The sequence below is a fragment of the Chlorocebus sabaeus genome, chromosome 8, assembly GCF_047675955.1.
Source record: "Chlorocebus sabaeus isolate Y175 chromosome 8, mChlSab1.0.hap1, whole genome shotgun sequence".
NCBI classification, from domain to species: Eukaryota; Metazoa; Chordata; class Mammalia; order Primates; family Cercopithecidae; genus Chlorocebus; species Chlorocebus sabaeus.
The window spans coordinates 122,660,119-122,680,167 of record NC_132911.1 but is presented as its reverse complement, the minus strand read 5'-3'; the positions used below and the strand labels follow the sequence as shown (position 1 = coordinate 122,680,167).

The window sequence follows — 20,049 nt, the reverse complement described above, 5'->3', positions numbered from 1 at the left end:
AGATACCCACGTAAAGTTTCTGCTTCATATCAACACTAGCTTCTAGCATGATGCTCACAGATAACTAACTATAGGACAATCTAGAGCCAAGTGAATTATGTAAACGAAGTGCTGATGATACTCAGAGGAGGGACAGATAGCCATCTACTGTCATCCCGGAGGAGGGGTATGGCATGTCATTGTTGGAGATTTAAAATCAGGCGTCCTGGACCAAAGAAGTGAGAGAAGGCAAGATTGTGTAGCAAAATAGAATTCTAGATTATTTTTCTGAGAGCAGAGGATATGCTGGTAGGTAAGCAGAGAAGGAGGTAGGAATGGGATGTTGTCATTAGTACTAATGTCACAGACATGGGTTTTCCTGGAATGTTCCTTAATGCATTGAAGCAGAGGCCTTCTCTGCTTCACTCAGGCTTAGGTTTTAACTGATGGCTGAAACTTCCCATCATTTAGTATCAGAATTATCCATTGAACTTCTCAAAGCTAAGCTCTGAATTAATGTTGTGATACTAGGAGTTGGGGTGGAGAAGTGGGCAGGGAGGGAGTAGATTTATTTTTTTCTCAGGAAAAATGTCTGGTCTGTTTTCCTGTAGGATAATGCCTTTGGGGGCTTTTTGTTGTTTTATAGTTGTTATTTTGGTTTCCTCTCCCTCCCCCTAGTGGTTAAGTTTTTGTTGTTGTTGTTTGTTTGTTTGTAATTTTTTGTTTTGTTTTAAGAGAACGAACACCCTGTAGTTTCTAGGAAAATCTGACAAACCCTCAATCCAAAACAGTCCTGATCCCTGTCCATAGCAACGTTCCTGGCCTAGGTCACCTAGCAACCTCCAGCACAATTTCTCATTTCAATCTAGTTTCAAATTTCACTTCTTAAGCTGAAACTACAGCTGTCAAATTCCATTGATCAGGGAAGTAAGGGTTCTGTACCAGATGGTTTATCTGGTTAGTTCTAGAAGGACAGCTATGGCAGTGTTGATCAAAGGGAACTAAACACACACTCAGGTATTTTTGCTCTCCTAGCCACTAACTTGCCTGCTGGGTTTTGCTCTTGGCAACCCTCGGCCCCCTGCTGGCATGTTCCCTTTGTATGAAAGCTTTTTGTGAAAAGTATTATTTTCTCTAGCATCTCATTAACCAACAACATTTCCTTTAGTTTGAGTTTCTCCTTTGCAGCCAAAAAAGAAAGGAAAAAAAAAAAAGACTGGGGAATATTTTGAAGAGAAACAGTAATCTTACAAAAATGTATGTTTGCATGAAAGCTTTGACTGATGATGCCTAGCTGCTCCTTCTGTTGCTACAATGGAGCGGAGATGCCAAAATTATCAGGATATTTGTGTGGTTTACCCTGTAGGGCAGTAGTTCTCAATTATATCACATTTCTTCCATGCACTTTTACAATAAATCCTTTGTAACAACCTCCTTGCTCTCCTGAAATGAAATTCAGAGTGCATATATTTTACCTGCACATATAATTTTTAAAAATCAATATACTGGCATAACTATACTACAAAGAGTAATAAAAGGAAAGTAATTTATAATAAAATAGGCTTCACTAGAAGACATAAAGTAGTAGTGATGTGCTAGCATCTTTTTGTAAAATTGCCATGAACACATCACTAGGAATAAAGACTGGGGAACATGTGTAATATTGGTGACTCAAAAACATGGTCAGCACTGGCCTTGGTACTGTGATTTTCTGAAATGGTGAACAAATGTTGCTAGAGTTTTAAACAGAACAAGTTTTAATAATCTTCTATCACGTTTTATCTTGTTAAATTCCTGAAAAATTATGGATAACAATCATGCAAAAAACACTTGGTGTGTATATCAAATGGAGTTCTGGTCTAGACTCAGATACTAATAAATAGGTTTTTTTATTTAGATTACTTATATCAGTGGTCAATAGGACATGAACATGTGTGGGATGTGGGATTATTCTTCATTGTTCAGGATGTCCAGCAGCATACAGTCATTATGACCAGAGAAATGCCCCCACAGATTCCTAGAACTTCTCCTAAGGGATAGCACCACCTCTGTGGCAAAGTATGAGCTCTTTGCAAGCACAGATTTTCATCTTGTTCATTTGTAGCCCCAGGGTCTCCATAGTGCATGACACTAAGGTGTGTTTCCTGAGTCAAAGGAGCTATAAAGAGATCTGCTAGGGTGTTGGATAATCTACTAGCAAGTTCCATGGATGTTCTAACAGAATTTAGCTTACTGCCAGATAGTTCACTTCTAATGTTAACTTTGATCTCTTTGAAAAGATACACATAACATCCTACCCACCTGACCAATATTTTAAATACATTTGTACATTCCTACTATAAAGGTTCATATCAATACCTTCACGAAAGCCGATTCTTAAGCAAGTAACAAAAATGAACCAGATTCATATATTGATATTTGGAGTGCAATCTAAGCCTGGCAGGACTGGTTTTCTGGCCTTCCCATCCAGCTGGGACTGTATACTATCTACTGAATAGAGAATACAGGTATACACAGCTACTGAGTGGAGAACAAATGATGGTGGGTTTGGACATCAACTGTTCATTTTTGGTTTGACAAATTTTATATGTTTGTAACATGTCTCAGTAGAGATGTCAACTAGGCATTTAGACATAAAATATTTCAGAGTGCAGGAGAAGGCTGGGCTGGAGATTAAAAAAAATGTGTCTCATCAGCCTAGAGAAGACTTTTGGAGCCCTAGAGAAGGATGACTTCACATGCCAAGACAGAAGAGTGTGAAGCTGCCCCCAGAGCACAATTCTGATATCGATAGTCTGGTAAACAAAATGCAAATATGAACAGCAGTAGCAGCCATGTTTAGAAAAGAAAACAAGAATCAAAATAAAACTTAGCAACCCACAATAGCAGGAACTAGTGAATCGGAAATCCTAGGAACATCCGTAAACTATCTACGCGAGAAGAAAGAGTGAGGTATGGCCAACTTGAAATAGATACAAGGACGGTATTTTTATATGACATGTAATTAGTTTTTGGAACTCACTACCACAGAATATTTTGGGGTAACTAGCATAGAAAGTCTAAAAAAAGAATCATTTTAGACAGTTGTAAGGGATAAGAATAGTGTTACAACACATTAGGTAAGAAACTGAGTGGTACCCACTCTCTCTCACATTTACCTGGCCTCTCTAAATGAATGATCCGAGGCTAGAACAGTCTCTGGACCCACTAAAATGGTTCTTTCCAGCTACAAGTTGACATAATTTCCGAGGTGCTTGAGTAGTTTTTCACCCCAATTTCTCAGAAGCACCTGAGTCAGCCAGACCATAACTGGATAGAGGATGCAAGAGGAAATGAAATGTAATTCCTAAAACCCTTCCAAAAAAAAGGAATGTGCTGATAATGACTTTGATTTACCACTTTATTATTGTGATTTTTAAAAAAATTCACCTCTCTAGATTTATAGTCTTAATACCTATTAAAATATTTAATTTCCTTGAAGCCATCTTCTTTAAAAATAAAATGAATAGCTTTAAGATTTGTACTCCAATTCAGACTGGACCTTTTCTATAACAGCCTCTTCAATAATCACCAATAAAATAGGAAAATAGGTGTCAAGATGAATTTAGATTCAAGACAAGACAGTGACTCATCTAAGCTTTGTGGCTGCCTTTAGTAAATCCAATTTTCTTCTCTGGTCTTTGATCCAGAAACCTCAGTTCTCTTGCCATGTAATACTACTTTCTTGTTCCAAAAAATGATTTCTTTTATTCTTAGAAATATGAATATCAGCACTCTATTCCTTAAAAAATTCTCCTGACCATCAATTTGCATCAATTTCACCACCACCACCATCGCCAAAGAATGTAATTTAACAATTCAGTTGTGGGTCATGGTGACAATACTTTTGCAGTGGCAGTGGTGAGAGGCAAGAGTTTCTCATTCTGAGACACATTCTTCTTGTCTTTTAGCCAACATGCATAGAAGTTATGAATGTGTGCATTTTTCATATTCCAATTAGTTAAAAGCCAGGTTCCAAAGTTCTCAGTTCTATTTAGTCTCTGAACTCTAATGGGTGACACCACTTCTATGGGTCTTACTTCCAGCATCGCTAAAATAGAGGTGTTAGAATAGGTGATATGTGGAAGGTCTGATGTAAAGATTTTGCCATCTGAACACACACACACACACACGATTGTGCATTATTTCCTGCTCAAAACATGCAAATATCAAACAGACTTGTCTATAAAAAACATTATAGGAGTGTTTTAAAATATTCTATTTTGTTGCCTTTGTCAAAGTTTATTCTGCCCCATTGGTTCATGTATAAGAAATCCTATTTAAATCAGTGAGACTACAAGATGAAGCAGCTTTTGAAATGTCACCTACTGTTAGGTAGTATTACTTATATATTTTAGAGTCACAAATTATTCTTTTAAGCCAAAAAATATCTTCTCATTCTGAGACACATTCTTCTTGTCTTTAGCCAGTATGCATAGAAGTTATGAATGTGAGTATTTTTCATATCCCATTTAGTTAAAAGCAGGTTCAAGACATCCCCTCAGGACTTACTGAAGAGATGTAATTATGGTCACTTTCAGTCTCCTTGGATGCATTGAGTGGAATTTTCTTTGAATTTGTATTCACAAGGAAGTACTTGACAACTGCACACCATTCTTTGGAATAAATGTCAAACCTTCAGGCAGAATAAGCATGATAATGGGTATGTTGGCATGACCATTAACAACTACACTTGAATAATACACCAGGCTGATGGACAGAAACCTCTGCACCCACGCTCTGTTTCCTGTCTCTTCTTTTAATATCCAGTAAAAATGTAAAAAAAACAAAACAAAACAAAAAAACAACCAACTAGATTGTGCTAAAATAAATGCCAATAGAAAGCATGAGCAGTGTTTATGAGGATGGTGTACTTGTTAGTGCTCTTTGCCAGTTGTTCCCGGTTCTTCTGCCTTCCAGAAGCTTGGTGGGGTTGTGTATCCTAGTTTCCTGATAAGGATGGGGTCGGGGAGAACGTGAATAGTTCTGGCCAGTAATTCATGAGTTAAAATGATATAAGTCACTTCCAAATTAGAGCACTTAATAGTTGATGTATACAACCCTCCCAAAGTTTTTTGTTTTTTCCCTTTTCCTCCTTGACAGCAAATCAGCAATATTTTAGGTGTTGGTTGCTATATCATCCTAGGTCCTGGACAGAAGACAATGTTAAGAGTCTTCAGTAGACCAACTAGGGACTTTACTATGTCTGACAAATAAACCTTTGTTGTTTTTAAGCCAGTGAGATGGTTGAAGTTGTTTATTGGCCTGACATAAGACCCAACCATCCTTGACTAATTCAGTAGCCAAATCCCAGTTGTATCTGATCATTGAGGGTAAGCAACTGCAAAGAACATTTACAAACCCCAAAAGACTAAATCTGCGATTTTAGATTCTCCAACCCCTTCTTCATCAAAGCTATTGTTAGAAGGATTCATGAAGAAGGATCTCTTTTGCCTTCTGCTGCTGAAAATTCAAAAATTCAAAATTTAGATTACATAAAGGGTTAGCTGGGCTGCAAAGTGGGAAGGTCAACAGACACTTAACAATACACTCCAAATCAAATGCCCTATTATGTGATAGTAAGCAAACAGGGATCCTGTTTTTCCTTGCTTCCAGTTGACCCTTTGTAGAAGTTCAGTTATCTTCATCTACAACTTCTACCCATTTAAGCCAAGCCAAAAGGAGGAAGCCATAAAATAGAAAGACGCTAATCATTTTTAGAATAGGTACTGTATTTGGACTTTATATACCATATTTCACTTAATTTTCCCAAAAAGCCTATCATGCAGAGATTAATATCTCTATCTCAAAGATAAGGAAATTGAGGTTCAGAGAAGTTATGTAACTTTCCTTAATGTTACCCAGCTAAGAAAATTTTCTGCTCTATACTAGTGTATATATATTAGCTGAGTCCAGTAAAAAATACCCATTAATTAGAGGAAACGCTCTGTGGATACTCTGAACTCAGAGTTTTCCACAGGGGTTAAGAATGCCCAGGATGGGGTTCATGAGGGTCAAATCCTTGGGTGAAGTGATTTTAGCATATTTCTCATCCCTTTTTCAGCTCCTTCTTCAAGCTTCAGGTGTTTACCATATTTCTTTTCTGTAGCAATCAAACGACCTAGCCTTAGTGGACATGAGTCTAAGCCCAGATTCCCTAGGTAACAGAATGTAAAACAAAAAACTTTGAGCACCTTTTAGAAAGTGCAGTCCTGGGGAAGCAGGAGTAAGTGTATGATGAGTAATGTAGAAAAGGAAGGAGAACGAGGGAGCAAATTACTGAGAAGCTATTGCTTAGTATAAATTGCAACTGATTACTTAATCTCATAGGACTGTCTTCCAGAGAGGTTGTGTAAAGTACTGTATTTTAGGACAAGAGAAGAAGGGAGAAGCATTTATTCACCAGTATGAGTAGATAGGTGGATGGATGAATAGGTGGATGGGTGGATGGATGGATGAATGGTCAAATAGGTAGGTAGGTAGGTAGATGGATAGATAGTAAATCATATTGAATTTTGTGTTGTAGTTGGTCATTTATATGTCTGTCTTCTTCATAACTGCAAGTTCCCAGAGGGAAAAGTCAGTTGTTAAAGGCTTAGGTTCAGACAGGATAGGATTTAAATCCCAGCTTGCATGTGTGCTAGTTCTGACACCTTTGAAAAGTCACTCAACTTCTTTGAGATTCGGTTTCTTTATATGTAAAATAGGGATAATCATATCTCATTAGAGATTGTTGCAGGGGATGGATGGTAATAACATGTGAAGAAAGGGCTGAGTATAGAGCCCACTATACAATAATATAGTATACTAAGTTATTAATATTTGCTGTATCACCCAGGGCTTCCAATATGATGTTTTGCTCATCATAGACATGCAGTCAATATCTGCAGGTTTAACTTGGATTCTGTTTTAGTCCATCTCTTCTTCTAGTTTCTATTCTATTTCATCATCACATGGCTTTTCGTATCTAATTTTCACCAGCTGTACATTGTCATATATTGATTGGGCTTTAATATAGGTCATTAAAAACCAAAAGGGATTCATAAGGTAATGTGAGCAATGCATTATCTTCAAAGAAAAGCAACTGTAGAAATAAAATGGAACTTAAAAATTGATGTTCAAAAATATCAACATATAAAAATATTTTTCCAGTTCTGAGCCAGAATGCCAGGGATTGTAGCTGGAAGACCCCGAGGTAGTGGTGCTACCCTTGTGCTTGTCAGGTGGGCCTGAATGAGATAATTACAGTGAAAAATTCAGCCATCCCTGCTGTTGAATTGGCTTTACAAACTTGATGCCAATTCTCAAATCTGATGATTAACAGAAGCCCAAAGGAAGAAATATTAAGATCTATGAGATAAAATATGTGCGATTTCTGTATATCTTCTTGGGAAAGTTTTAAGCATATCCCTACATTACAAGTTCTCTTTTCTCAGATTTTTTGTTGTTTTTTTTTTTGTTTGTTTGCCTTCACTTGTTAATCTGTTAAATATTGTCTATAACATTCCCCTGAAGAAGCAAAAAACATCATAAGCAAATTCAACCTAACAATTATGATTGATTCCAAACACAAACAAGGTATTGCTAATTAATTTAAAAGCCTTCAGACAACTAAAGGAGACTTCTGAAGGGAACAAAAATTACACTGAAAGTTAAATTTTACCTGAAGACAGTTCTTCAGCCTCAAGGGAAGCAAAATCGTGTGGAATCTGGCCCAGTGACTCATCTAATAAATCATAATTGTTTGTGTTTCTTTTCCCCTGTTCACCTAGGAAAGCAGTTGGAAGCAAATCAGGTCTGTATAGATGAACAGATTTAATTCATTTGCCCTTCCTGCCTTACCTAGAGACATAATCCTTGGCCAAACAACTGGCTATTGTGAAAACTATTAAGCAGTGGTAGACTCTCAGGTGGGGAATTGGCAGCAGTAGATAAACCTCTCCCATGAGTTGTCTGCTCTTTTCACACATTTACCTTTAAAATGGAAGTTAAGAACAAATGAAACAGTACATACAAAACACCAGGTGAGATGAAAGATGCTTTAAAAAAATCTCTTCCTTTAGGCACTTTCGGTCATCACTATCATTTTACAGATGAGAAAATTGCAGGCTTTGTGCTTATCCTTGCGAATGTATCCTTTACATGGTGAATATTTATTGACATCTGTAGAATTCCAATGATCCTAATGACACATAGTAGATAATCAATATGTCTATTGATTTGAAAAAAGTTAGATAGATTGAATACTTGCCATTTGTAAGACACCATGCTAAGCATTTAAGAAATACGGAGACAAATTATTTTCTAGCTGAGTTTTCTAAACAAAGTCATGGAACTGCCTTGAATCATTTCTTTTACACCAAGAAAATGATGCCAATTGGGAAGATACTGAAACTAATTTTAATCAACAAATCCAAGGTGCTTTTTTTCTGGAGACAAGAACAGGGTAGATAATGAACTTATGGCACAATTTAGGTGTATTACTTCATACAGAACAAGAATCTTCAAAATGTCTCCAGAAATGAGTCTGATTTGAAATGTCTTCTACTTCCTACCTCCTGTGTAATTAGTATGTGTAATAATGTCTCATGATAGTCTGACCTATATTTCTTACCAAGTTTGTGTCCCTTCGTTGATTTGAAATATAACAATTGTACTGAGGTAGGTAAAAATAAGCCTTATTTTTATTGTAGAGGTGAGATCATGGTTACTAAGTAGTGGTGGAGCTCAATTTGGAATTATGGTATGCAGATTCTAAATGCAGGTTTCCCAGCTGAAAGTGTTTTTGTTAATTGATTGATCAAATAGCCAAGCTGTGCGCTTTTTCAGAACTTATCCATTTAGCACTTTCTTTTTTTCTTTAATACTTTAAGATCTAGGGTGCATGTGTACAACATGCAGGTTTTTTACATAGGTATACATGTGCCATGTTGATTTGCTGCACCCATCAACTCATTTACATTAGGTATTTCTCCTAATGCTATCCCTCCCCCAGCCCCCCAGCCCCCAACAGGCCCTGGTGTGTAATGTTTCCCGCCCTGTGTCCAAGTGATCTCATTGTTTAATTCCCACCTGTGAGTAAGAACATGCGGTGTTTGGTTTTCTGTCCTTGTGATAGTTTGCTGAAAATGATGGTTTCCAGCTTCATCCATGTCCCTGCAAAGGACATGAACTTATCCTTTTTTATGGCTGCATAGTATTCCACAGTGTATATAGATTTAGCACCCTTTTTAAAATTCTCTGTGCTTTTTTTTTTTAATCCTTCCTTTTTCATCCTACCTCACCAAATGTTTGTAAGTCTCAAGGGTTAACACTTTTGTCCTTTTTGGCTTGTACACAATTTCCTTGGGTAATGTCACTCCAGTCTCTTTGCTTCTAGAGTAATTTATGTGCTCATAACCATGAAAGCTATGTCTTCAGCTGCTTTTCTGTCCTGAGTTCCCAATACATACTTCTAATTGTCTACCAGACATCATCACTTGAGTCTCCTATAGAAGGCAGATAAGATGTTCCAAATCAAATTCATTCTCTTTCTCCATAATTGTTGGCTCTTCCTGCTGCCAGTAATTAATGGCAACACCACATACCTACTGGCTAGAATTCATGGATGTGCCCTTCAATTGCTTCTTAGCACCACCCCCTCCCAATGTGACCAGGCAACATGTCATACCTATTCCTTCCTCTCCTTCTCCATTACCAGTACCTCTTACAGTTTCCAACCTCTTTCTCTATTGAGTCTTTTCTTGCTCTTCTTTCTCCCCTTTTATCCCTCCAATTGTTTTTGCAGTGATTTGTATTTTACATCAGAATGGGCTTTTGGATGCATGCTAACATTAACTTATTCAACTCCACTTAGCCATATTCTCAGAATATAGCAATTGTTTCAATAAGTGCTTGTTGAATGAATAAATGAATTATTTGAGGAATGGAGGAAAAGGGGAGAGGAGGTGTAATATAAGACTATAAAAAATCAAATGAACTGACATTCACAGGAAGATGGTTTTTGATAACTTTCATGACTTATACTACAAGAGCTCTTTAGTAAATTCACCATAGTATATATCCTGGATGTTTCCTTTCTTGGCTAAGATGAACTGTAAACTGACATGGCTTTCAAACTGACCAGAAGTTTAGCTAACTCTGGGTAGTCCTCAAATAGTTCTTTGTGGCAAAGATCATGACGAGGGATCACAAAAGGAACTCCCAAACCAACTGGTTATTTCAGACTTTGTGTGGGCTTCTTTTAATGAATTTCCCTAAATGGAAACCCACTGTGTCACTCATGGTTCTGCATACAGAGAGCAAGCCCAGTAGTATGGGATTGGCTACATTGCATAATACAAAAATAAACTTGCTGGACCAAGTGTATTCTTTTGTTTTTTTTTTAGGAAGATGCATACACCAGTAGAATTCTCTAGTCAAATCAATTGTGATCGGAGAAATTTTCAACTCAGTAGCTTTGGACAAGAGCTAGTCTTAGCACAAAGAAAAGTCAAGGTCAGTTTATCTGGACTTCAGGAAGGTTGTGATTGATGTCCTAACATTGGTGATCTTCTAACTCTAGGCCCTTGAGACTGAATGAAAACTAAGCACTTTAGGGCTTACTTTTGGACTATGTATGAAGGGACTAGTGTAGGGGAAGGCATTCGGTAAATGTTAAAGGATTTGACCAAAAAATTCATTTTATATGACACATGCTCTAAGTTTGAATTCCGCCTGCACTAATTACTATGATGTGAAGCAAGTTAATCACCCTGACTCATTTTTGTAGTTGGTGAAGACTTAATGATAACAACAATGATTAAACATTCTAAGTAGGTACAAACCAAAGTATTATATACATTATTTATTCTTCCACTGTCCGACACAGAGTTGCTTTAATACATGTATGCTTGAATGAAACAGACAAAACAGGCCAGGCATGGTGGCTCACACCTATAATCTCAGCACTTTGGAAGGCTGAAGCAGGCAGATTGCTTGAGCCCAGGAGTTCAAGACCAGTCGGGGCAACATAGCGAGACTCCATCTCAATAAAAATAAAATTGATATAGACAAAATAAAATTCCATGTTCAAAATGCTTATTTTTTTCTTCTTGCATATACCATTATGATACTCTCCTACTTCTTAAATATGAATAATTATCATTAGAAATTTATATATTTGTGACCAACAGCTGAATGATTAATCGCAAAATCAGAGCATTTAATAAAAATTATATACATACATCTTAAATATTTTATTTTGACTTAAAACATTTAAGTAAACATTCATTCCTCTGTATTTTGAGATACAACTAACCTCCTTCTTAGAGATGGTGTTTGCTAAGTCTCATGCTGTCTTTCTTACAAAACCCCCTTCTGTAAGTATTACCCATTCATTCAGCTTTGGAACTTAAAGCTATTTATGAAACTAATCGATTAAATGATCCTTCTAGGTGTTTTCCCTGTCTTAACAGTTATCTCACCTATTCCAAATTCTGCAGTAGGTTGTTTTTTGTGTGTTTTATTTTGAGGGTAAGGGAAAGGCTTCATTTTTCTCAAGTCATTCCAAAGCATTCCATTTACTTTTCATAGAAAAATGTTTTTCACACTCATGTTTGTTGGTTTACATAATATTTAATTGAATTTCCTAATTATAGTTACAACTAGCATAAACAGATTCAGAATTGACTTTTGTTAAGCATACAACTCCACTGGTAGGATCAAACATGAGCTAGCTTGCTAGAGGAAAGGCATAACTGATAAGCTGGGAAATCTGGTGATTTTACAGGGGGAATGGAAGGCATGGGGGAATCTGAGAAGTGGAGGTTGGTAAAGAGTTCTGCTATGAAAAGGGGTTTCACAAATAAAACAAAGTGGAACAAGAAGTATGAAGGGGATTAGAGCAAGACATTTTTTCCAAGTTGACTGGGTAATTAAGCTATGAAACCAAAGGATAATACAATGATAGAGCTAGAAAAGGCATTAGAGAACAGCTAATTCAATTCACCCACCATCTTCACCCACTACCATCGTCTGCTAGCATTTGATATATGAGAAAAGATGCTTAAGCTTAAAATGGAAAATTCTTTAACATTGCTCAACATTAAAAATGGAAAGCAAGGAGAGGGACAAAGCTAGCTGAGATGGAACCTTAACTGTCCTTTGAAAATAAGGAATGGAGGCTTCAGGAAGAAATTCTGGACTGATGAGAAGCACTAGATTAGAAGACTTTCAGGTTCTCTTCAAGTATAAGTGGTCTATACCAAAGGATGGGTAGCCAGGGAATGGGAGGAGGATGAAAGAGAGAACACAGAAAAAAATCATTTCTTTTTTAAAAGTCAAGCATAAAACACAAAAAAATAGAGTAGCCTTTTGTTTTGTTTTTGTTTTGAGACAGAGTCTCACTCTGTCGCCAGGCTGGAGTGCAGTGGCGCAGTCTCGGAGTAGCTTCTTCTATAGACGGCACCTCATGCTTCAGCAGACACTCCTATGCATGCGTCCCAGCATGGGCAGATGCTCATCAGGGGTCTGAATTTTACACAGAAATGAACTTTTAAGGTCTTATTAGGTTTTAAATATTATCAAGTGGCAAAGGGGCTGTATCCAATGTTAAGGTGATCTGTCCTGTGGCATCTTTTTCATTGCTTTTCCAGGAAATAAGCAGAAGAAACCGAGAGAAAGGACTGAGATGAAGAGCTCTATTAATCTTGCCCATCCTCTGTCCAGTAACTGAGTCCAGAAATTCTGTGTGGGAATTGGGGCTAACCAAAGATTGAGACCTAAACATCCAATTTTGGCCACACAGAGCCTGTCTTTTTACCAAAGTGGAAAAATCTTCAACTAAAACACAGAGGCCCAATTGACCTTGCTGAAAACAAGTTTGTAATTTCTCAAGGCTTTCCGAGTTTTAAAAATGTGTATGATTATTCCACGTAATAGCCTTGGAGACGTTACCTTCATTAACATACTCTCTAATTCTTAAGTTGACCTTATTTCTTCATTTTCTCTGTGGGTTCCCTTCAACCTCAACCTCCCTGTATCTTTAAGAAAGAGCAACAAATTTCTGAAGTATGGTTTTTGGAGACCAACAATATCATGTCCAAATACCTAGAAAAATATAAATTGCATCAGTGTTCTTGGTCATATCTATATTTATATGGCTTCTTCTAATGAAGATCACAAGCACCATCTGTGGAGTTTTCCCATCCTGTTCTCATTTTTTGGCAAGGGAGGAGAGTCCGTGTGTTGATGAACAAATGGGCACACCTGAACCATGTTGAAATGGGAAAGGGAAACCAGTGAGAAGTTCTGCTGGGGAAAATTTCAGGACTCCTACCTACCAGGATGTGACTCACTTAGCAGTGGCACTCAAGATAAAGGAATCCCTCTGGATCTCTATGCCAGGCCTCTTGAAAGCAAACATAACTCTCAAAAGTGGCTTTCCAGGAAACTGAATGTGAACAGCAAGAGAAAATAGTATTTCTCATTACTTGCACTTGTTTTTGCAAGTTGAATCAGGAAATCTCATTTTATAATATTGAGAATTGCTTATACAATAGGAGCCCTGAATTATATATCATATATAATTCTCCTATATATTATAGGAGGATTAATTATATTATAGGAGCCCTGAAAGATGTCCCAGTATATATTCAAATGACAAACTAGCAAGAAAGTCAGACATGTCATCTTGCTTTCTTGCATTACTTTGATCATTATTTGTAATTATTTGCCGTAATTATTTATTATTGTCTGCATGCTCACCCAGCTGTGAACTTGAAGGCAAGGACCATTTGTGTTTTATTCTTGCCACATGCTAAGTTCCCTCCATGATGCCCAGTACATAGTGAATGCTCAATGAGTGTGTGTTGAATGAAGAAATAGGTTCCATCTATTTTTGAAAGATTCAGAACAAACCAGAGCTGCCACTCACTACTGGTCCATTTCTTTAATCTAGTGTCAACCCACTCCACCTGAGACAATTAAAAGCCCCAGGAAAATTCAAGAAGATGCTTTCACTAGAAACTCTCAGGTCAAGGGAGTGTCCAGAAAAGACCACTGAAGCACCTCTGAGCTTGCACTGAATTTTGCTTATTGTTGGTTGGGAGTTCCTTACATTATAGCACTCCCTCTCTTTGAAAATTGTCTCTGTGAAGAGGTCAATGACTCTGGATGAGATGTTTCATTCTTCTCTTCTGGTTTATCAACTCATATTAGGTCAAATCAGTCCAAACACTTGCCATGTTTCCGTAAGAAGTGAATGAAGTTACTTTAGTTAAAATGTTCAAATGCTTATGAAAAGGGCCATTCTTTATCTTTGCCACCCCTAATTCAAAAGGGTGTGCTGTTTCCCTAGCTTGGCATGCTTTTTCCAGGTCAGGGGGTTCCTGTGAGATTTCCTGAATTCTGCAAAGAGAGTTTGGAAAAAATTATTGTTTGGTTTACCACCTCCCCAAAGCCTGAAAATAGTCAGTGTTGATCCCTGTACCAAAAACAAACAAACCACCCCCTACACACAAATAACACAGTTTCTTCTGAGCGTGTGATTCCTGTAATTAGTGTGAAGAACTACTTCATTGCTCCCTGGAAGACCTTTGGGGATCTAAAATACAAGATAGAATACCCAGTTGAAACTGTCCTTCCAAGTGGCACCCTTGTCCATGAAATCCTCTTTCCCCTACTGCACAGGCCTCTTCCTGCCATTATGTATGGAAACTTCTGAACCCTGCCTGCTCCCTGAAATTTATCCCAGTACACCTGAAGAGATGTGGTTGTTTAATTTGCTTAATATTTTTTTAGATGTCATTCACCTATGAGAGTCAAGACTGCTGATCAATATGATGTTTAGAGAAAATATCAACCTTACATTTGAGGAAACTTTTCCATGAATTGCAAGCTTATGGGAACAGGGGTCATATCTGACTCACCAGCATATTCCTGGTGCTTGACACCTAGAAGGCATTCAACATATATCTGTTGCATGAATGATGATAGGGATGACTGTTGTAATCATGTACCTTCACATATCACCGACTCTTCAGTATTTTCTTGGAATCAAAAAGTCTTAGAATAGGAAAATTGAAAGAGGTATCCTTTCTGAAAGAGGTATCTTTTAGTCCCCAATACGAACACCCTACTTAGAAATGTTAATCTCCCTATTTTCCCCTCCATGTTTCCAGGCTTCTTTACCTACTCTCTCTCTCCTTTTTTTTAAAAAAAAAAACAATACTTGCATAATTTAGTATAAAGTATTATTTTTACTCCTCTAATTGGATTAACTCCATAAGGGCAGGATTTCTTGCCTCTTTTATTCAGAGTTGTATCCCAAGTGCCCAGAACAAAGCCTGGCACATACGAAGGACTCAGTAATTATTTGTCAAATGAATAAATGAAGATAAATTTTTAGTATGCATCCCAGGCGTCAGAAGCACTGCAGGTGTTTTAAATCCCCAGGCCCAATCCCACATCAGTGGAATAAGAATACTTAAGGATATGAATCCCAGGAATCTACATTTTTAACAGGTGATTTTGGTGTAGCCGTTCTGAGAACAACCAGTTAATCCAACTCACTCACCTAGACATAATCCTGAAACCCAAGAAGACAGTGTCTTTCGGGTCACATGGTAATTCAGCAGTGCATCTAAGTGTTATAGTTCTATTTTGATGGGCTTTCTACTCCAGTCGTCTTTGAGCCTGGATTTTACTTAATATGTAAAATCCAGCAGATAGCGCTGCTATCTGCATTCCTGGTCTTTGAGATTAAGCTCCTGGAGGCAAAAATTATGGCTTCTAAGCTTACTTTGTGGTAAATCTCATTAGGCTTAAGGTACTACAGGACTTTTTGAGTTAAATGATACCATTGCACATAAGAACAATGCTATTTTCATGCTAAGACACCACTGTGTTCCTTTCTCCTTCTAGTTTCTGGACATCTCCATTAAGTGGACCACCCAGGAAACATTTCCTCCAAAGTACCTTCATTATGATCAAGAAACTTCTCATCAGCTGTTATGTGACAAATGTCCTCCTGGTACCTACCTAAAACAACACTGTACAGCGACGTGGAAGACCGTGTGTGCCCCTTGCCCTGACCACTACTACACAGACAGCTGGCACACCAGTGATGAGTGTCTATACTGCAGCCCCGTGTGCAAGGAGCTGCAGTACGTCAAGCAGGAGTGCAATCGCACCCACAACCGTGTGTGCGAATGCAAGGAAGGGCGCTACCTTGAGATAGAGTTCTGCTTGAAACACAGGAGCTGCCCTCCTGGATTTGGAGTGGTGCAAGCTGGTACGTGTCAATGTGCAGCAAAATTAATTAGGATCGTGCAAAGTCAGATAATTGTGACAGTTTAGGAGAACACTTTTCTTCTGATGACATTCTAGGATAGCAAATTGCAAAGGTAATGGAACCTGCCAGGTAGGTACTATATGTCTGGACTGCTTCCAAAGGACCATTGCTCAGAGGAATACTTTGCCACTACAGGGCAATTTAGTGACAAATCTCAAATACAGCAAATTGTTCTCTCATGAGATGCGTGATGGATTGTTTGTTTGTTTGTTTGTTTTTAAGAAACCAACTCGAGTTGCACTGCTGATAGTTGATCTATACCTCTGTGTTTCACTTCAGCATGGACACCTTCAAACTGCAGTGCTTTTTGACAAACATCAGAAATGTTAATTTATACCAAGAGAGTAATAATGCTGATATTAATGAGACTCTGGAGTGCTAACAATAAGCAGTTATAATTAATTATGTAAAAAATGAGAATGGTGAGGGGAATTGCATTTCATTATTAAAAACAAGGCTAGTTCTTCCTTTAGCATGGGAGCTGAGTGTCTGGGAGGACAAAGACTATAGCAGCATCTCTTCAATGAGCTTATTCTTTATCTTAGACAAAACAGATTGTCAAGCCAGGAGCAAGCACTTGTCTATAAACAAAATGCTTTCTCTTTTGCATCTTGAACAGCATAGGTTAGGGCTCATGTGTATTGAATCTTTTAAACCAGTAACCCACATTTTTTTCTACCACATTTGTGAAGCTTCAGTGCAGTCTATAACTTTTCATAGCTTGAGAAAATTAAGAGTATCCACTTACTTAGATGGAGGAAGTAATCAGTATAGATTCTGATGACTCAATTTGAAGCAGTGTTTCTCAACTTCAGCCCTACTGATATTTTAAGAAATATCTGGATTCCTGGGCTGGGCTCCCTTTTGTGGACAGCTGTCCTGTGCATTGTAGAATTTTAGCAGCATCCCTGGACTCTAGACACTAGATACCAATAACAGTCGTCTTTCCCCCATGCGACAATCAAAAATGTCTTCAGACATTGTCAAATGTCGTCAGGTGGCAAAATCGCTCCTGGTTGAGAACAGGATCATCAGTGCTAAGTATTTGTAACTATTTTAACTCTCAAAACTTGTGATATACAAAGTCTAAATTATTAGATGACCAATATTTTAGGTTTAAAGGTATACAAATGAAACATATTCAAAAATCAAAATCTATTCAGTTTCTCAAATAGTGAATCTTATAAAATTAATCACAGAAGATGCAAATTACATCAGGGTCTCTTAAAATTCCTCTTGGTATGAGTATCTGACGGAGAAATTGGTGTTATTTCCTACTTTTTATTGGACGGTACTTTGGGACTCAAAAGCTAAGCTAAATCGTGTGTGTGTGGTGGGGGTGTGGAATCCCATCTGATAAAAGCAAATCCATGTAAATCATTCAGTAAGTTGTATATGTAGAAAAATTAAACGTGGGCTATGCAGCTTGGAAACTAGAAAATTTTGAAAAATAATGGAAATACAAGGATCTTTCTTAAATAAGTATGAAAATCTGTTTGTAGAATGAAGGAAGCAGGCAACCAGAAGACTCAGAACAAAAGTACACATTTTACTCTGTGTACACTGGCACCACAGTGGGATTTATTTACCTCTCCCTCCCTAAAAACCCACACAGTGGTTCCTCTTGGGAAATAAGAGGTTTCCAGCCCAAAGAGAAGGAAAGACTATGCGGTGTTACTCTAAAAAGTATTTAATAACCGTTTTGTTGTTGCTGTTGCTGTTTTGAAATCAGATTGTCTCCTCTCCATATTTTATTTACTTCATTCTGTTAATTCCTGTGGAATTACTTATAGCAACCATGGCGAATTCTAAACTGTAAAGCCAAATTTCCCATCATTATAATTTCACATTTTGCCTGCCAGGTTATAATTTTTATATTTCCACTGATAGTAATAAGGTAAAATCATTACTTAGATGGATAGATCTTTTTCATAAAAAGTACCATCAGTTATAAAGAGGGAAGTCATGTTCAGGAAGGTCATTAGATAAAGCTTCTGAATATATTATGAAACATTAGTTCTGTCATTCTTAGATTCTTTTTGTTAAATAACTTTAAAAGCTAACTTACCTAAAAGAAATATCTGACACATATGAACTTTTCATTAGGATGCACGACAGGTACCTATCTCAAGAATGACAAGATTCTTAGGCTCGGCACAGTGGCTCACACCTGTAATCTAAACACTTTGAGAGGCCAAGGCGGGCGGATCACCTGAGCTCTGGAGTTCAAGACCAGCCTGACCAACATGATGAAACCCTGTCTCTACTAAAAATACAAAAATTAGCCGGGCGTGGTGGTGCACACCTGTAATTCTAGCTATTCAGGAGGCTGAGACAGGAGAATTGCTTAGAACCCTGGGGGCGGAGGTTGTGGTGAGCTGAGATCCCACTACTACACTCCAGTCTGAGTGACAGATGAGACTCTGTCCCCACTGCGGTCCCCCCTCCCTTTCCACCCAAAAAAGATTCTTCATGCAGAACATATGGCAGTCAACAAAGGGAGACCAGGGTCCAGGTGTCCAAGTCACTTATTTTCAGTAAATTAACAATGAAAGAACACCATGGAATCCCTGCCCAAATACCTCTGCTTATGATATTGTAGAATTCGGTGTAGAGTTGGATCCCATTTAAGGAGTAGGATGTAGCAGGAAAGTACTAAAAACAAACACACAAACAAAAAACTTCTCTTTGCTTTGTAACGTGGTTCCTAAGATAATGTCAGTATAACGCTGGAAATAATATTTAATATGTGAAGGTTTTAGACTGTGGTTTCCCCTCCTGTTCTCTTTTTCTGCCAGCCCTTTGTCATTTTTACAGGTCAATGAATCATGTAGAAAGGTAAGAGACAGGAGATAAAACTAGAACCAATCCATTTTGCCCCCTTTTTATTTTCAGGTTTTGGTAAAAGATACAATGAGGTAGGAGGTTGACATTTTTTATAAATGAAGTTTAATAACTTTCTGTAAGCTTTGATTTGTCTCTTTCATATTTGTTATCTTGCATAAGCCAGAATTGGCCTGTAAAATCTACATTTGAATATTGAAGTCTAAATCTGTTCAACTAGCTTACACTAGATGGAGATATTTTCATGTTCAGATACACTGGAATGTATGATCTAGCCATGTGTAATAGACTCAAGTGCTTGAAGGCATTTATTTTTAATAGCATCTTTAGTTGTTGACTGGTTCAAGTTTTTCTGCCAATGATTTCTTCAAATTTATCAAATATCTTTCCATCATGAAGTAAAATGCCCTTGCAGTCACTCTTCCTGAATTTTTAACGACTCTGCTCTTTTAAACAGTTTAAGCAAATAGTATATCATCTTCCATTTACTATGTAACTTAACTGCAGGCTTACGCTTTTGAGTCAGCGGCCAACTTTATTGCCACCTTCAAAAGTTTATTATAATGCTGTAAATTTTTACTTCTCAAGGTTAGCATACTTATGAGTTGCTTCACAATTAGGATTCAGGAAAGAAAGAACTTCAGTAGGAACTGATTGGAATTTAATGATGCAGCATTCAATGGGTACTAATTTCGAAGAATGATATTACAGCAGACACACAGCAGTTATCTTGATGATTTTCTAGGAATAATTGTATGAATAATATGGCTGACAACAAGCCCTTACTGCCACTCAGCAGAGGCTGGACTAATGAACACCCTACCCTTCTTTCCTTTCCTCTAACATTTCATGAG

At 37.5% G+C, this 20,049-nt stretch overlaps 2 protein-coding genes across 2 annotated transcripts in view; one reads left to right on the top strand and one right to left on the bottom strand.

Annotated features, from left to right (window-relative positions):
- The window catches only part of COLEC10 (collectin subfamily member 10), a 199,843-nt gene that overhangs the window by 160,443 nt on the left and 19,351 nt on the right, over nucleotides 1-20,049 (bottom strand). The window lies entirely within an intron of this gene.
- TNFRSF11B (TNF receptor superfamily member 11b) overlaps nucleotides 1-20,049 on the top strand; it is a 28,324-nt gene that overhangs the window by 2,785 nt on the left and 5,490 nt on the right. The window contains exon 2 of the mRNA XM_008001426.3: nucleotides 15,922-16,291. Within this exon, the coding sequence (XP_007999617.3) occupies nucleotides 15,922-16,291 (370 nt within the window). The remainder of the gene's footprint in view (nucleotides 1-15,921; nucleotides 16,292-20,049) is intronic.